Raw genomic sequence first — 16,904 nt, 5'->3', positions numbered from 1 at the left:
AAGGGTTTTTCTTTATTTGTACTATTTTCTACATTGTAGAATAATAGTGAAGAAATCAGAACTATGAAATAACACATATGGAATCATGGAGTAACCAAAATAATGTTAAACAAATCAAAGTAGCCACCCTTTGCCTTGATGACAGTTTTGTACACTCTTGGCATTCTCTCAACCAGCTTCATGAGGTCACCTGGAATGCATTGAAATTAACAGGTGTGCCTTGTTAAAAGCTAATTTGTGGAATTTCTTTCCTTCTTAATGCGTTTGAGCCAACCAGTTGTGTTGTGACAAGGTAGGGTTGGTATACAGAAGATAGCCCTATTTGGTAAAAGACCAAGCCCATATTATGACAAGAATAGCTCAAATAAGCAAAGAGAAAAGACAGTCCATCATTACTTGAAGACATGAAGGTCAGTCAATATGGAACATTTCAAGAACTTTGAAAGTTTCTTCAAGTGCAGTCGCAAAAACATCAAGCACTATGATGCAATTGGCTGATTCCAAATGTGTTATTTTATAGTTTTGATGTCTTCACTATTATTCTACAATGTGGAAAATAGTGAAAATAAAGAAAAACTCTTGAATGAGTAGGTGTGTCCAAGCGTTTGACTGGTACTGTATATTCACCCTAATGAGACAACTCTGCCCTGCTATCCTAACTAAAACAGGTGCAAGGTCAATTGATCATTGACGCCGATATAGGCTGGGTCTGAAATGGCACCCTATTCCCTATATTGTGCAGATTGGACCTGTTCAAAAGTGACATGAAAAAGTCAAATGTGCGCTTTATAAGAAATTGTGTAGGGCCTATGGTCAAAAGCAATGCCCTTTATAGGGAACAGGGTGCCATTTCAGACGCGGCCACTGTTTCATGTTACAAATATCTCCGGGATCAAAGGTTGACAAATGTATCTTGTGTGAGAGAGAGATAACTGTACCCTTTGCAGAGTTAACCAGTGGAAAGCCATTAACATTCACATCAAAGACCATTTTGGTCGCCACATTACCGAGAGCTTTCAATAGATCAAAACACATTTTTCTTCCTCCTGTCAGTCTTCGCTCGTGTTTTAAAATCAGCAATGGTAATAGCTTTTTTTCTCTCTGCGGTATATCAGAGTGACGCTATAAAGCAATCAAGCAGATATCATACACTTTTCACCTTGGAAAGGATATGAAGTCACTTTATTTCTCTGAATGATCTCAAATGTTTAATTTGTTCCATTAAATTGCCTTTAGATTTAGATGGCTTACTCTAGCCCCACACAATATGCTGTAGTCAGTTGGTTTGATGGATATGCTACATCGTAGTAATTACAATGAAAAAGTGCCATCGCAAGAATTTTTTTTTCTCAAAGTTCCCTGGTTGTGAGTGTGTGAGTATGCGTGTGCAAGGGTGTATATAAATATATACATGTGTCTGTGTGTGTGTGTGTGTGTGTGTGTGTGTGTGTGTCTGAGCAGTGAGTGAGGAGAACAAGGGTGTTTGTTTTCAATTCTTTTAGATAGATGGCGCTCTCATTTGAAGATCCTCTGGAATTTCCAAATGTACAATACATCAGCTCCAAACCAAATCTATGGTTCAAAGTAATCAGATCAGATTAGAACAGTGTGTTTACCCTGTTAACTATAATTACGTTTACTCACAAGAGAAGCTATTTAGGCAGATAAGCATTATTTAATGATATTCCAGAAATGTAATCACTAGATACATACAGTCAATAGTATTCTATTACATAATACAAGCATTAAAAACAGTGTCTAGGTCTGACATGTCCCCCTATTCCCTACATAGTGCACTACTTTGGACCAGAACCATATGCCGGGCCAAAGTCAAAAGTAGTGCAATATGTAGGGAAAGGGTACCATTTCAGACACACAAAGTGTTGTCTTTTGGCCATATAAAATACGAGGTTTATAGTACAGTAGTAATCTTTCCATATGTCTTCATCTGACGTGTCTATGCCATAGAGATACAGTACTACATCAGCCAATCAATTGGGAAGATGGATAACGCTACCAACACTAGTAATGAGTGGGGCTTTATGTGAACTAACTACAGTGCCATATCTCACTACCTCTGTGCTGCTGAGCCAAGGGTCTGACGCTAAAAGTCACCTGGGGAGTCTTTTCCTTGGCTATTACATGCTTCACCTATGTCCCCTGATCTTAACTGTCTAATGAAAACCATCATGGTGATAATGGGATATCTAGCCTGGGTTCTCTGTCGAAAATCACTATAGTGAATAGAAAGGGGATTGTGACACAGTGGTATTGCACTTGCTGTGGTATTGGACAGTTGCTTAGTGTTGCTATCATAAGATGTGTTCTAAGTGTGGTGTTGCCCTCATAACAGGCATTAAAAGTAAGGCCTGGAGTTTTTCCTTGACCATGTCAACTGACCAAGAAGAAACTCAGTGCCCTAGTTACAGACGTAGGATCTTAATTTGAGTCCGTTTGCTACAGCAGGAAAATAATCCTGCAGCAACAGGAAATGTGAATTATTATGTGGATTATAATTAATGGACATTTTTGTAGGGGTTGATCCATTTTTCATTAGGGAAAATCAAGTCTGACATTTCAAAGTGACAAACTTTAGAAGCCTTTTTAAAACTCAAATACACGACAAGTTTGCATTTCCTGCTGAGCAGGAAAATTCCCAGTAACAAAAAGAGTGATCAAATTAAGATTCTACATCTGTATAAGCACACTTTACCGCTAAGTGCTAGTTGTATTGAGGTCAAGTTGATTGTTTTCCTTGTGGTTATGAAAGCACAGCAGCCCATGTCACGTGGGTGAAGGTTGCTGTCCATGGACTTGGAACTCAACGCCAGACTGCTGGAGCTCTGGTAGTGAGTGCTGTCCAAGGTCCTGGAACTCCAGACGCCAGACTGTAGGCTGCTGGAGCGCTGGTCATGAGTGCTGTCCAAGGGCTTGAACCAAATATGTTCTAGCTGCAGTGTTTTTCTGCTTTGAAAACATACCGAACCACTCACTTATAATGGAAAACCTTGTTTCTTTGGGAGAGAGAGAGAGAGAGGAAGAGTGAGACAGAGAGCGACAAAGGAAGAGGAAGAGAGAGAAGAGAGGAAAGAGAAAAAACTGTATTCCTCATTGTCTCCCTCTCTGTGCATTCTGAAAGAATTGATCCTATACTTGATTTGACACTGTGACATAAGCAGAATGTCTAGTTAATTATACCTCATAAGAAGCTGCAACGAATTTGCCATGTATCTTTCATTGTTAAAATGTCATGGCATTTTGTATCATTTTTTTTTGATCATTCTAAAACTGAACAATGTGAGTTAACATGGAAAATCTCCTCATCTGACCAATTGATTGTTGGATGGATCCTCTCCCTCTCTCTCTGCAGCTTTCACAAACTAAAATGGAAAGAAGATGGGGAAAAGTGGTGGGGGCACAGTATAGGCCTTCTGACACTGACTGGAAGCAACATATTTTTCTCCTTCTTCCTTGATACAATCTTGTTAGTAAGAATTGTAATCCCAAAGTCCCAGCACTAGCAGAACTTCAGGGCTTAAGTCAATAGAGCCTAACAACCATGGCTGTATAGAGGTTAGCTACACATCCGGAGTGCTTGTTACGCGCGCTCTGCTGTCGCTATAGCGCTCAGATCTGTCCTCCGTGTATTTCCTCAGCTTTCCTAATACAATCCGGTTGGTTCTACTGCATTATCAAGCCTAACGAGTGCCATGCTTCATTAGGCAATGCCATGCCTAATGAATCACAGTTAAAGGTTTACTTCAGATAAACTGGCATCGATAATGGGTACAGACTTTGATAGCATTCAGTGAAGATCATGATAAAGCTGAGGAAGAAGGTCAAATGCCATGTTTCAACTGGCACAGTGCTATGGTGCACAGAGCCACCTGCTTCATACACACATCATTCATACACTTGTGTATGGGTGGGTATGCAAACACTTGCCAACATGACCTCACCAACTCGGTGCATTACTTGCAGATGTTCCGTCTGTACTAACAGCCAATGGTCTCAACCACACCCCCCTCTATTGGTAGCCATGGAGACTGAAAACATAATCTGCTAGACCTCCGTGCCTCGGTGCACTGCTACAGGGGAATTATAACTGTGCTGTACCATTGCATCCATGCATTATTGAGGTTGTGGTCTGTGTTCAATTGGCTACAACCTCAATATTGACGCACACGCGCACATATACACAGTGTGGTGAATACTTTGTTCTCCATGTATTCCAATACAATCTTTACTCCCTCTCCTTTAGCATGCTTTCACGTATGAAGCAGGATTCAATAGTAAATAAATATTTCAGCAAGTTCTGAGAATCTCCTCTCTCCTGTAAAGCAACTCCTTGCACATAAACAACATTTCATGGAAAACATGAAGTGATTCTATTATTTTGAGGCTGATTTCATCTGAGCTGTGTTTGGTTCAAGTTTCTGAAGGTTATAAAGGAGTTGTGAATATATCCTGAATTCACGGATGGGAAACATAAATTCTCACTCTCAAAGTAAGCAGCACACAGCAACAATATTAGCATTGCTTTAAAATGCTGCATTTTTGAGTCTTATAAAAAACTGAAAGTGAAAAAAACATTTTTCATGGACATCTGGGCCAGGGTTTCTGGCAATACTGCCAATAATTTCATATTTACTAATAGACACAGAGTTGGCTCATCCATGGACCTGTGTAAGTGACATAAATGGATCATTAAAGGGGAAATATGGGCTTCAAACAATAACAAAGCGGTGACCCCGCCACAACAAGTTGATTTAAAGTATGGTAGAAGTACTGTACATGCCAACACAGTCTAGGAGCATATGATTTGTCCCAAAAGGTAGCTACTTCAGCTAGCTAGTACTCTAGAGTTGAGTATCAGCTGTCCATTTCAGCTGTCCCCAGGAAACTACAGGTCAAATTGAGCTGATAAGTTCACTATCCAGATCTTATGAAAAAAAGGTGCTAAATAATGTCACATTTGGACAAAATAAGTACTATATTTAAATCTACACTACCAGTCAAAGGTTTTAGAACACCTACTCATTCAAGGGTTTTTCTTTATTTGGTCTATTTTCTACATTGTGGAATAATGGTGAAGACATCAAAACTATAAAATAACACATATGGAATCATATAGTAACCAAACCACAAATCAAAATATATTTATATTGAGATTCTTCAAATAGCCACCCTTTGCCTTGATGACAGCTTTGCACACTCTTGGCATTCTCTCAACCAGCTTCATGAGGTCATCACCTGGAATGCATTTCAGTCAACAGGGGTGCCTTAGTAAAAGTTCATTTGTGGAATTTCTTTCCTTCTTAATGATGAGGTGTTATGCCGTGGGGGTGCTTTGCTGGTGACACTGTCTGTAATTTATTTAAAATTCAAGGCACACTTAATTAGCATGGCTACCACAGCATTCTGCAGCGATACGCTATCCCATCTGGTTTGGGCTTAGTGGGATTATCATTTGTTTTTCAACAGGACAATGACCCAACACACCTCCAGGCTGTGTAAGGGTTATTTTACCAAGAAGGACAATGATGGAGTGCTGTATCAGATGACATGGCCTCCACAATCCCCCAACCTCAACCAAATTGAAATTGTTTGGGATGAGTCGGACCACAGAGTGAAGGAAAAGCATTCAACAAGTGATCAGCATATGTGGGAACTCCTTCAAGACTGTTGGAAAAAAATTCCAGGTGAAGCTGGTTGAGAGACTGCCAAGAGTGTGCAAAGCTGTCATCAAGGCAAAGGGTGGCTACTTTAAATAATCATTTAATTAACACTTATTTTGGTTACTACATGATTCCATATGTGTTATTTCATCGTTTTGATGTCTTCACTATTATTCTGCAATGCAGAAAATAGTACAAATTAAGAAAAATCCTTGAATGAGTAGGTGTTCTAAAACTTTTGACTGGTAGTGTATGTCTACCTCAATATAAAATAACATGTTCATCATCTGCAATTGATTACTCCTATAGTGACAGGTGATGACATTTCTGCCTTTCTATCAATATTCAGTATCAGTGCAGTGCACATGATTAGATTCTGAATTTCATTAACACTTTCATTTGAATGCCAGACTGCAAAATTGTTAGGCTATCTATTCAAAGTGCATCAGGCAGCCGTCCAATGCATCACTGCGCTTTGTTCTCTCGTCCGCTGTTTCGTGCCAAAGTGCTGTCGGATTCACTGCTATGTGGTCGCGTTGGCGCTCCTTGTCCCTATCCCACACCTCGCTCTTGCCTTTGAAGGGATCGCCAAGCCGTAGGAATGTTCCCACATTAATGCGCAGTGCACGTGGTTCTTAACCGCAATATCTAAAAACCTGGTATTGAGGAGCGACATTGCGAAAGGAGGGGGAGAACATAATTTCTACCTAGATGTGGGAGAAATGCAGCTCGTGAGGGATTTTCTGATTCAGGAAGAGCGCGAGACGGACTCGAAATTCCCTCACGTGCGCATCGTGGGAGATAAAGCTGTTCAACGCTTCTATTTTTTGTCTTGATTTATAACAGAAATGCGGCCGAAAAGGTCCTAAACAATCACGGTAAATGGGGCAACATGCAAATACGCACCGACAGTAAGTCATTGTGATGTGTTTAGTGCTGTCTGTTTAACCATTTGCGCTGTAAGTAGTAGGGTCAGCTTTTATTTATTTGAAACTGAAAGGTGTCACTATCTTCTTCATCTCTGGTTTGAATTTAGTGACACGTGTAGTTTAATGAATGTTAACTATGAGAGCATAGCCTACTGTTAGACTGGTAGTGTTTTTTATGTGCAACAAAATGTTTAAATTAGTGGAATGGTGGCTTCTCAGTCCTCTGCATTTGCAATTAGGCTAAATGTCAGTAAGAGGTCTACATGCTGATACATTTTATTGTTTGTTTTAGGTGAACGTTTGTCAACAGCTCCAGGAGGTGGTTTGCCACCGACCAACAAATAATATTTCAACCCGAGTGGCACGAGCCAAGAAGAACGGACTCCGTAGTTTTTAGATATTGGGATTATATCTTCTTACTTGGGTGTCCACGATGAAGAGGAGACAGAAGCGAGTGTTGCAAATGGCCTTCGTATTCATGGTGGCTTTGATATTTCTGCCAAACGTCGGACTGTGGTCTTTATACCGGGAGAAACACCTGATGAAGTCGCACGAGGCCGGCGAACAGGTACGTCTAAGGTCAAGTTATGTTGACTTTGCCACTAATTTCGTCGCATTTCAAACTGGTGTAGCCTACAGTAACTAACTGGTGCTACAAAGTTGATCATTTTTAAGTTCATGTAAAGTAATTGTGAGTTGGTGGGAAAAGTAATTTGACAACAACATGTGCAGTCATGACTTGAGCAACAGTGTTAGTTAGGAAGGCTCATCAATCATCATAATCGCATCATCAGTTAGGCCCATGCATGGGCGTGTGCTCTCATCATGCATCTTTTCATCAACTTTATACTAGGCAAATTTAAATCTGGACCTTGAAGCCCAGTTACACTGCTGATTTAAATTCTTCCCCTCTGAAGGACTGATTTAGATGGGTGTGGGGCACCAGTTGGGTGCAGAAAATTAGGCCTTTCGGGTAGAACATACAACCATATATAGTTTTTGTTTAATATAGCCTAATGTTATCCTAATTCTAACCATTAAATGCAAAACAAATGTTTTTAATGTTTTTATACATTTCCTTGGGTGAAAGATGTGTATGCATACATTATACTTTAGGCAAGCAATCGAGAGTCACCTCTGTGTAAGAGTACATTTAGTTCCTGGTTTAAATTGTACCCAAGTTATTTTGCATCCAGGCCAATGTCCTTCAAATATGATAATATGTCAAACTTTGTTGTGATTGTTGCAGGCCCGGCACCAGGATAAAGTGACTAAGGGGGCAGTTGAAATCGGCGATGGGGCACAATTTTGGGGCGTAATTACATTTGAATGATATTAAATTCTGCTTATATCACGCCATACCACAATAAACATAAAGTTCAAATGCAGAGACTCCATGACCTCTGAGTGCTTTTGAAGTGGCAGGTTGGTGTGCTCTCTATCAGCACAAAGGACAATGCTCTACACACTAAAGCGATGCCGTTTTGGTAATGAATATAGGCTACAAGATAGATAGGGTAATTCACCTATTACAAACAGCCTATGTGAATGCAGCTGTACACACAGCCGTCTTACTAAAATAATGCAAACTAAATGCTGAAAGTAGTAACCTAGTTATTAATGCAGGCAAACAAAAATATTGAATAGTAGTTTGGCTTAGAATACAGACAATGTGAACAAATGAATGTGAACAGAACGAAACAGCGATACCAAGTATGCCTAGTAAACAAAATATCAAATCAATAAAGGCATGACAAAATATATATTTAGGCTAGTTACTTTAACAGTAAACTAGCAGAGTAAACAAAAATCAAATAACCAAAAAAAAACAAAACACAGCCTACAGCCTACTTCGGTGAGATGCAGCCATGCACCGCTGTCTTGCCAAACAAATAGGCCTGTAGGCCCGGTTCAAACATGGAAAGTCATGGCGCTCATGAGTTCAGCAACACGTTGTGATATGGTACAATACACTTCTGTGGATCAAAATCAATCCACATAATCAATTAAGCAATGCCAGGCTACCATAAATTTCCAATACGTACAGTTTACAACCACCAAAATGAATAGGCTACCAAGGAAGCCATAATAGAATGTGTCTATTTCTATGATGAAACATACTGATATGTAGCTATACCCAGGGGCGTCATTTGGGTTCTTGCATTAGAATAATATTGAATTCTGCTTATATCATGCTATACCGCAATAAACATAAAAGTTAAAATGTTGAGAACATTGAGTGCTTTTGACCAAGAAGTGGCAGGTTGGTGCAAAATCTCAGCTGCGCTCTATCAGCACCATGGACAGCGCCCTACAAACTTAAAGGCCTATAGTCTGGCTAAGGAAGTCATTTTGCCATTCCATACCATAGGTTTTTGCTGAAAGTACGCCACTGTCTATACCACCAAGACTTTGATAACAATCAACCAGCTAGATTGTTTCTTACATTTTCAGAAGAGTTGCAGCCTCCTTGATGCTCTGTGGAACTTCCTGATTAATTGTTCATTCCACTCTCCCCAAAATATTCCCAAGAAATGCCAGTTGGATTAGTTGAGTGAACACGTTTGTCAAAGTGGTAAATTTGTTCTCACATGTAGCTGTGGATGCCCCAAAAGACATAGCGTAGAGATGCCCAGAGAATCGTTGCAAGATATCAAGTGTGGCCCATTTCTCCTCATTGGAGCCGGAGCGGGCGATTTCAGCAAAAACTGGAGCGCAACACTAAACTCAGCTTCCACCAAATCTGTTTTTCTTAGATCCAGCAGTGGTTTCACCTTTTTCCCATCTAGAAAGTCATGGCTCACAAGGGTTAACAGAGTCTCCACCAGTTGGCTGTTGCGTTTGCTGAATCGTACTGACATTTCACCGATGACAGCATCCAAGTCTTTTACACTCCTTTGTCCTGCTGGCCTACTGTACTGTCCATCACATAATGCTAGAGATTTCCATAACGTTGTCATAATCGCTTGGAACTTGTGGTGTGTCAGTGCCACTGGCACTGAACTGTTCACAAATGGCTTCAAACTCGCTGTCACACCCCGGCTTGTCACACCTCAGCACTCCAATGCACTGCGGACCACTTTGACTCCAGTGTAAAGATCTGTTGCTTTTGCCTGAATACATTTGTTTGGAGGATGGAGAAGACTGAGGATTCTGTGCACCATGGTGGCTGTAAACTTAAAGCCAGGTCCCATCATTGACCTTAGCAGCCCTGTAGCCTCAGGTCTTAGGTGTTGTACAAACGCATGCATTCGTTGTCAGATTGGAACTTCACGATGCTGTAACAACTTTTAACAGCCACTGACACAGTAGCCAGGTGTCCCCTTCTCCATTGGCTACTTTGACTAAGCCAATTTCTGCTATCCACCGTGGCAGTGGCAGATTAGCTGGTTCCAGCTAGCTAAATAGGCTAAGGCTAATAACACTTACGCTTTTTACAGCTAGCTAAGACGCTAACTAAACTCTGTGGTGGTGGGGTGTGAGGCTGAGTTGAGTGAAGCAGCTTTAACGGTAAACTTGACCCCGCCCTTATAAATCTAAATCAAATATTACAGGCGGAGGCGTATCACGTTATTCACTTAGCCTACCATAGACGAGAAGTTTTTTTTCCTGTTTTTTTATGAAAACCAAAGGAGTCATACCTAACCACTGACACAGCGCAGCAGAGATACAAATCTTGCACCAACCTGTCACTCAATAATTGTAACTTTTTTTTTACATAGGGACATAAAACTAAAACTGAGGGGGCTAAGCCCGCTTTAGCCCCCTCGTGGAGCTGAGCTCAGATTGTGGTGGAAGTCACTGTGCTGTCTCCTAAGTGTGACTTATTATAACAAGGGTAGTTTGGTTCCTGAATGCTGATTGACTGAAACCACTTTCCAGTAATGTGTACATTCAGAATATGATAGCATGAGGTTGGAGTACCATGGCACGAAATCCTCTTTAGCTTGTGTGGCTTGATGATCTCCTTGAACACCTACAGCTCTTTGCCAGCCCTTCATGTTATGTAGCCCTAGCTGCACTCTGTTTAGCCGTGAGGCTTGTTTCAAATATGCCTATCATCTTGTAATCTATTTCTGCTGCTGGGGGGTGCAGTGAAAACTGCCTGAGTCGGTTTATGATTGCATCTCGTCATTGCCTCTTTCTCATTTGCCTGATCGCGATTTGCATTGCCGCATGGCGTAACATTGCCCTTCGGCACTGCATGGCCCCGTCTCTGTGAAGCCTTGACAGTTCATCACCATTAGGCTAACCCAGCCTGTCGCCCTCTAGCTCCGGCCCGGGTTGACAGGGACAGAAACATCAGGCGGTGGTCATTATGTGGGACGACACCTACCGTCCTCTCCTCTCTCCACTGACCTCTACATGATACAGACTGAGTCACCCTGCTGAGATGTCTCACATTCCATTTCGAGGTTGTCTGTCTCATAGAAAGAATGAGTAGATTGAACAAAGTCCCTCGGACCAGTGCAACTTGATGACCAATGTCCTCTCTTGTCATTCTATTTTTTTATCCACTGAAAATAGGAGCCTCAGTATAAGTATGTGTTAACTTTAGATTAGTGGTGTGTTGGTATTTTTGGCAGCCATTTTACTGAACAAGGTGATGTCCTTTGTTTTTTTTGTAAGTCCTATCGATTACTTTTGGTTTAGTTTATTCCATAGTGTCATAGTCTCTAAATTGAGCTCCTATACTACAGGCATTTGATACAAACAAAGCAAATCAAAAAGAAGAAGAAGAAGAAGGTCTAGAACCCTGTAGTTGGGATCAGTAGGTCCCAGAGCAGCAACACAGGCAAACTGATGAGTTCCTTCCTGATTCCCGTGATTCAGAGCCACCGAGCAGCCAGCCAATCCTCTGAAAGACGGAAGGGAGCGGCAGCGTTATATGCTCTGAGGGAAAGGCTCATCCTCCGTGACAGGCAGCAGAAAAATGTGAACAATCCCTAAGATCAGAATCACCCCGTTTCTGACTCAAAGCCTGCGTCCCAAATTGCACTCTATTCCCTAGTGCTGGTCAAAAGTAGTGCACTACATAGGGAATAGGGTGGCATTTGGGAAGCTGTCCCCTGACTCAAAATCAAAGCAGCTGAAGTTTCACACACCAGCCAACCATAAAAGGAAAAAGAAGCATGGGCTTGTATCTGTTTGATTGGGCCATTTTGTCTGCAGTCAGGTTGAGATAATTGACATTGGGGATGGATGTTTCCGTTGGGCCGAATTACCAACGAAGCTCACCAGATTGTCATTTTAGTTAATAACCTAGTCACCATGGTGATGTTTAGCCTATTATTACTGACATTATGATGTATTTCACACTATAAACGCACTGTAGTTTCATGTATATGGACATCATGATCCATCAGTCTTTTATGTGATGCATCACATCGGACACATTATTGCCTTTGACCAGTTCTGTAACATTGTTCATACATTTCAATACAAGCTACTGCTTTGTGGTAAGGGTCCTGATCTCAGCTCACCGGTACATTTAGTGGTCAACAACAAACAACAGCTAGCATGTGTACGTACTGATGGTGTGTTTTGTTACCCTAGATACCAGGTGCGCGCGCGCACACACACACACACACACACACACACACACACACAATACACACACACACACACACACCAGCTGTCACTTGTGATGGGATGTTTACGTGGGATGATGAGTATGCTAGATTCGGATATATGATGGCACACTGAGCAGTGACAGAGTGTTAGCAGTCTACACAGGAGTAATGCAAGCTAGGCCTAATAACAATTTGGAAGTGATGGAGGGCAACAGTAGCTGAGATTGTACAATTTATACTGTTAATTTGTAGTAATGGAGCAGTGTACATATGTATAATGCACAATGTCTAGTTTGATGTACTGTTTTATTTATGATGTAGGCGATTGTATTGTTTTACTCTTGTTTGGACCCCGGGAGGAATAGCTGCTGCCTTGTCAGCAGCTAATGGGGATTCTAATAAATACTAGATGGAAAATAATGTCCTATGAAGCTCTACATCAGTGCTATTCAAACTTTTTCACCAGGATTTCTGGGGACTTTCTTCTAGATTAGTGGTTCTCAACCTGGGGTACTAATACCCCTGCAGATACCTGGCCTATCCACAGCCTGGTACTTGGGAATGGGAAGACTAAAGAGCATAGAGTGGCAAGAAAAAGTATGTGAACCCCTTGGAAATACCTGGATTTCTGCATAAATTGGTTGTAAAATTTGATCTGATCTTCATCTAGGTCACAACAATTGCCACGACCTCCCCCGAAGTTGGTGCCTCTCCTTGTTCGGGCGGCGTTCAGTGGTCGGCGTCGCCGGTCTTCTAGCCATCATTGATCCACTTTTCATTTTCCATTTGTTTTGTCTTGTCTTCCTACACACCTGGTTTCAATTCCATCATTACATGTTGTGTATTTAACCCTCTGTTCTCCCCATGTCCTTGTCCGGAATTTTTATTGAAAGTGCTTATGCACGGTAGGTCTGGTGTGCGATAGGTTTTGTACCCATTGTATTTATTGTTTTGTTTACAGTGATTTTTATATTTAAACTGCGCCGTTGTAACACAGTTTTTGCTCTCCTGCGCCTGACTTCTCTGTCGCCAGTACGCACCCCATACAACAATAGACAAACACAGTCTGCTTAAACTAATAACACACAATTATACGTTTTCATCTTTTTATTGAACACACCGCGTAAACAGTCACAGTGCAGGGTGGAATTAAGTATGTGAACCCTTGGATTTAATAACTGGTTGACCCTCCTTTGGCAGCAATAACCTCAACCAAACATTTTCTGTAGTTGCGGATCAGACCTGCACAACAGACAGGAGGAATTTTGTACCATTCCTCTTTACAAAACTGTTTAAGTTCAGCAATATTCATGGGATGTCTGGTGTGAACTACTCTCTAGAGGTCATGCCACAGCATCTCAAATCAGGTTGAGGTCAGGACTCTGACTGGGCCACTCCAGAATTAATATTTTCTTCTATTGAAGCCATTCTGTTGTTGATTTACTTCTGTGTTTTGGGTCGTTGTCCTGTTGCGTCACCCAACTTCTGTTGAGCTTCAATTGGAGGACACCCTAACATTCTCCTACAAAATGTCCTGATAAACTTACATTTTTCCGTGGATGATAGCAAGCTGTCCAGGCCTTGAGGCAGCAAAGCAGCCCCAAACCATGGTGCTCCCTCCACCATACTTTACAGTTGGGAGGAGGTTTTGATGTTGGTGTGCTGTGTCTTTTTTTCTCCACACATAGTGTTATATGTGTTCCTTCCAAACAAACTGTCCACAGAATATTTTGCCAGTAGCGCTGTGGAACATCCAGGTGGACTTTTGCAAACTTCAGATGTGCACAATTGTTTTGGGACAGCCGTGGCTTGTTTCGTAGTGTCCTCCCATGAACACCATTCTTGTTTAGTGTTTTATGTATCGTAGACTTGTCAACAGAGATGTTAGCATGTTCCAGAGATTTCTGTAAGTTTTTAGCTGACAGACTAGGATTCTTCTTAACCTCATTGAGTATTCTGCGCTGTGCACTTGCAGTCATCTTTGTAGGATGGCCAATCCTAGGGAGAGTAGCAACAGTCCTGAACTTTCTCCATTTATAGACAATTTATCTTACCGTGGACTGATGAACATCAAGGCTTTTAGAGATACTTTTGTAACCCTTTCCAGCTTTATGCAAGTCAACCATTCTTAATCTTAGGTCTTCTGAGATATCTTTTGTTCGAGGCATGGTTCACATCAGGCAATGCTTCTTGTGAATAGCAAACTCAAATTTTGTGAGCGTTGTTTATAGGGCAAGGCAGCTCTAACCAACCTCTCCAATCTCGTCTCATTGATTGGACTCCAGGTTAGATGACTCCTGACTCCAATTAGCTTTTGGTGAAGTCATTAGCCTAGTGGTTCACATACTTTTTCCCACCTACACTGTGAATGTTTAAATTATGTTTTCAATATAGACAATAGAAATACAATCATTTGTGTGTCATTAGTTTAAGCACACTATGTTTGTCTGTTGTTGAGACTTGGACGAAGATCAGATAATATTTGACCAATTTATGCAGAAATCCAGCTAATTCGAAAGGGTTCACATACATTTTCTTGCCACTGTAGGCCTAATGATCCACTGCAAATGAGGGGGTAGCCTACTTTGGTTGGGGGTGTGATTGGTACTTTCAAATAACCCAAGAATGTTGAGAACCACCTTTAACCTCTGGATCCAACTGAGAGAATGTTGATTTCCTAGTGACTGACTGTTATTGTCAGTATCCATTTCGTGACAGAGTGACAGTTGGAAGAGCAAGGCAGTCATTCTAATTAGGCTACCCGCCACGATGTCATAGGGAGGAGATGCATGATGGTAATGCAGATGCAGAGCTGAGTGACAATGTGGCCGTGGATGAATGATCTACTAAATATATTAGAACGGAGATGAGGTTTATATAAAAACAAGAAACGCAAGAAGATTTCACAAATCGTCTGTGGAAACTGAATCTATTTTCAGTGTGCGATGGGGCAAAACAGGTTGAAAAGGCCATTCGTGATTAGACTTGTAGTGGTTGTCACAAGGCATAAAAACCCTCTGTTGAAGGGACCCGATTTGGTGTGACATGCAAAGACTTCAATTGTGTGAGCGGTAATAGGTTGTTGGTTTGTTGGTAGGAATTCAATTGTGACCATGATATTTTGACAATGAATAAGAATATGAATCTCCGGTATTGTTATCGTTTGTCTGAATATGAATTTGAATCAAACTCTCCCCGTATCAACTGTGGAAGAGGCTTCCCCATTAGCATAGAGAAGGAACACATAATACATTTAGTAATTAAACCGGTAGTAATTAAACCTGTCAGTGTTGCTTCAAAGTATTGACTCCTAGCTTCCTCAGTACAGTATATTATTTTATAATGATTCGCTTTCTTAACGACCTCATTTTAGTTTCCTTCTGTTTTTATGACACCTCGTTATCTTCTCCCCTCACCGTTAACAGTGTTTTTCTGTAATTACTGTGCTATTTTAGAGAACTGAGCTGATTGTGTTTCTGTGTTTATATAGTAGAACTATCATTATAGAAGTTGTTGTTGTTGTTGGTGAGGTATTGTATAATCAATGCTGCTATCATCATTTTCACCAGTATCGCAATGAGCTTGATTACCGATCCCTTTCCAAAAATAGGTGTTTTGGTGTTGATGGTGTTGATGTTGAGTTGTTCCTCACATACTTATTATCTACATTCCACTCAGCTCCCCAATAAGCTTTCTGGCAGGACCAAGGATTTGCCACATTGTGTATTGATGATATGTATCATGAAGCTTTACATCATTTTCACCTCCATCCTCTCCTTAGTCTTGGTCCGTTTAAACCTGATTTGTCAGATGTGCCTTGTGTGCCGCTGACAGGTGGTAGAATGTGGTGGGAGGCTGTTTTGTGTCTTCTGAGAATAAAGGGCATTTCATATGGAGTGACTGCCTGGCCCTGTCTGCACAGTGATATAAAACAACTTATTCACCACCACCGGCTCTCGGGAGGTGAGATCTAGACGTAATCATTAAGGGTGCTTCCATAATGGCATTTGTCAGGGCCCATAGGGTTCTGCTCAGAAGTAGTGCACTATGAAGGGAATTGGGTACCATTTTGGACGCTCCTCAGTGTTGTGACGTGGGCATCTCTATTAAGCTGAAAGCACTCCAATAGCACTTGTTGTGTTTTTCTCTCATGCTTCTGAGAGTAATGGAAATAGGCTCGATGTAATCACTGCCATTGTACTGTCAGACACTACACAGCAGTGCAATCTGTTTTAATGGTCATGAACTTCTTTCAGTGTAAGATGTAAATATAGACACTTATTCGAGCCTATAAAGCTCACACCTATTTATTCTCCTGGTGGCACTAACCTAAATCAGTGAGAAAGTGTGGACAGTGAATGTCTATCCATGTCAACGTGTGATCAGTCTCAAATGCTCCCATACGCTAGACTAGGGCTGCATCTCAAATGGCACCCTATACCCTATAGGCCCTGGTCAAGAGTAGTGCACCATATAGGGAATAGGGTGCCATTTGGGTTACACACTAGGTATACATACCATGAGTGTAATCACATAGATGGGCCATGAATTGTCCCCCTGCTTGTTCAACTGTCCCTCAGCACAGAGATGGCTGAGTTACGGCTGTTTAAACTGGCAGCTCTGACTGACTGACTGACTCCTCCACTCTGGCGATTGTTATTCAAGGAGAAAGCAAAGCTTCTTATGTTTTATGGCTCTCTTCTCCTCCGCGGCACCGGCGTCGT

General features: G+C 41.4%; 1 protein-coding gene across 2 annotated transcripts in view; it reads left to right on the top strand.

Annotated features, from left to right (window-relative positions):
- Positions 1-6,170: 6,170 nt before the first annotated feature.
- The window catches only part of LOC110534499 (polypeptide N-acetylgalactosaminyltransferase-like 6), a 256,904-nt gene continuing 246,170 nt past the window's right edge, over positions 6,171-16,904 (top strand). The window contains exons 1-2 of one of the 2 annotated variants that reach the window (XM_036933625.1): positions 6,171-6,556; positions 6,900-7,175. In XM_036933625.1, coding sequence (XP_036789520.1) covers positions 7,041-7,175 — 135 coding nt within the window. In that variant the 5' untranslated portion in view covers positions 6,171-6,556; positions 6,900-7,040. Of the gene's footprint in view, positions 6,590-6,899; positions 7,176-16,904 lie in introns of both variants that reach the window. The other variant, XM_036933624.1, reaches the window with a different exon arrangement.

The sequence above is a fragment of the Oncorhynchus mykiss genome, chromosome 10 (genome assembly GCF_013265735.2).
Source record: "Oncorhynchus mykiss isolate Arlee chromosome 10, USDA_OmykA_1.1, whole genome shotgun sequence".
In the NCBI taxonomy this organism is placed as follows: Eukaryota; Metazoa; Chordata; class Actinopteri; order Salmoniformes; family Salmonidae; genus Oncorhynchus; species Oncorhynchus mykiss.
Note: the sequence above shows the minus strand (reverse complement) of the source record. Positions and strands in the feature narration are given on the sequence as shown.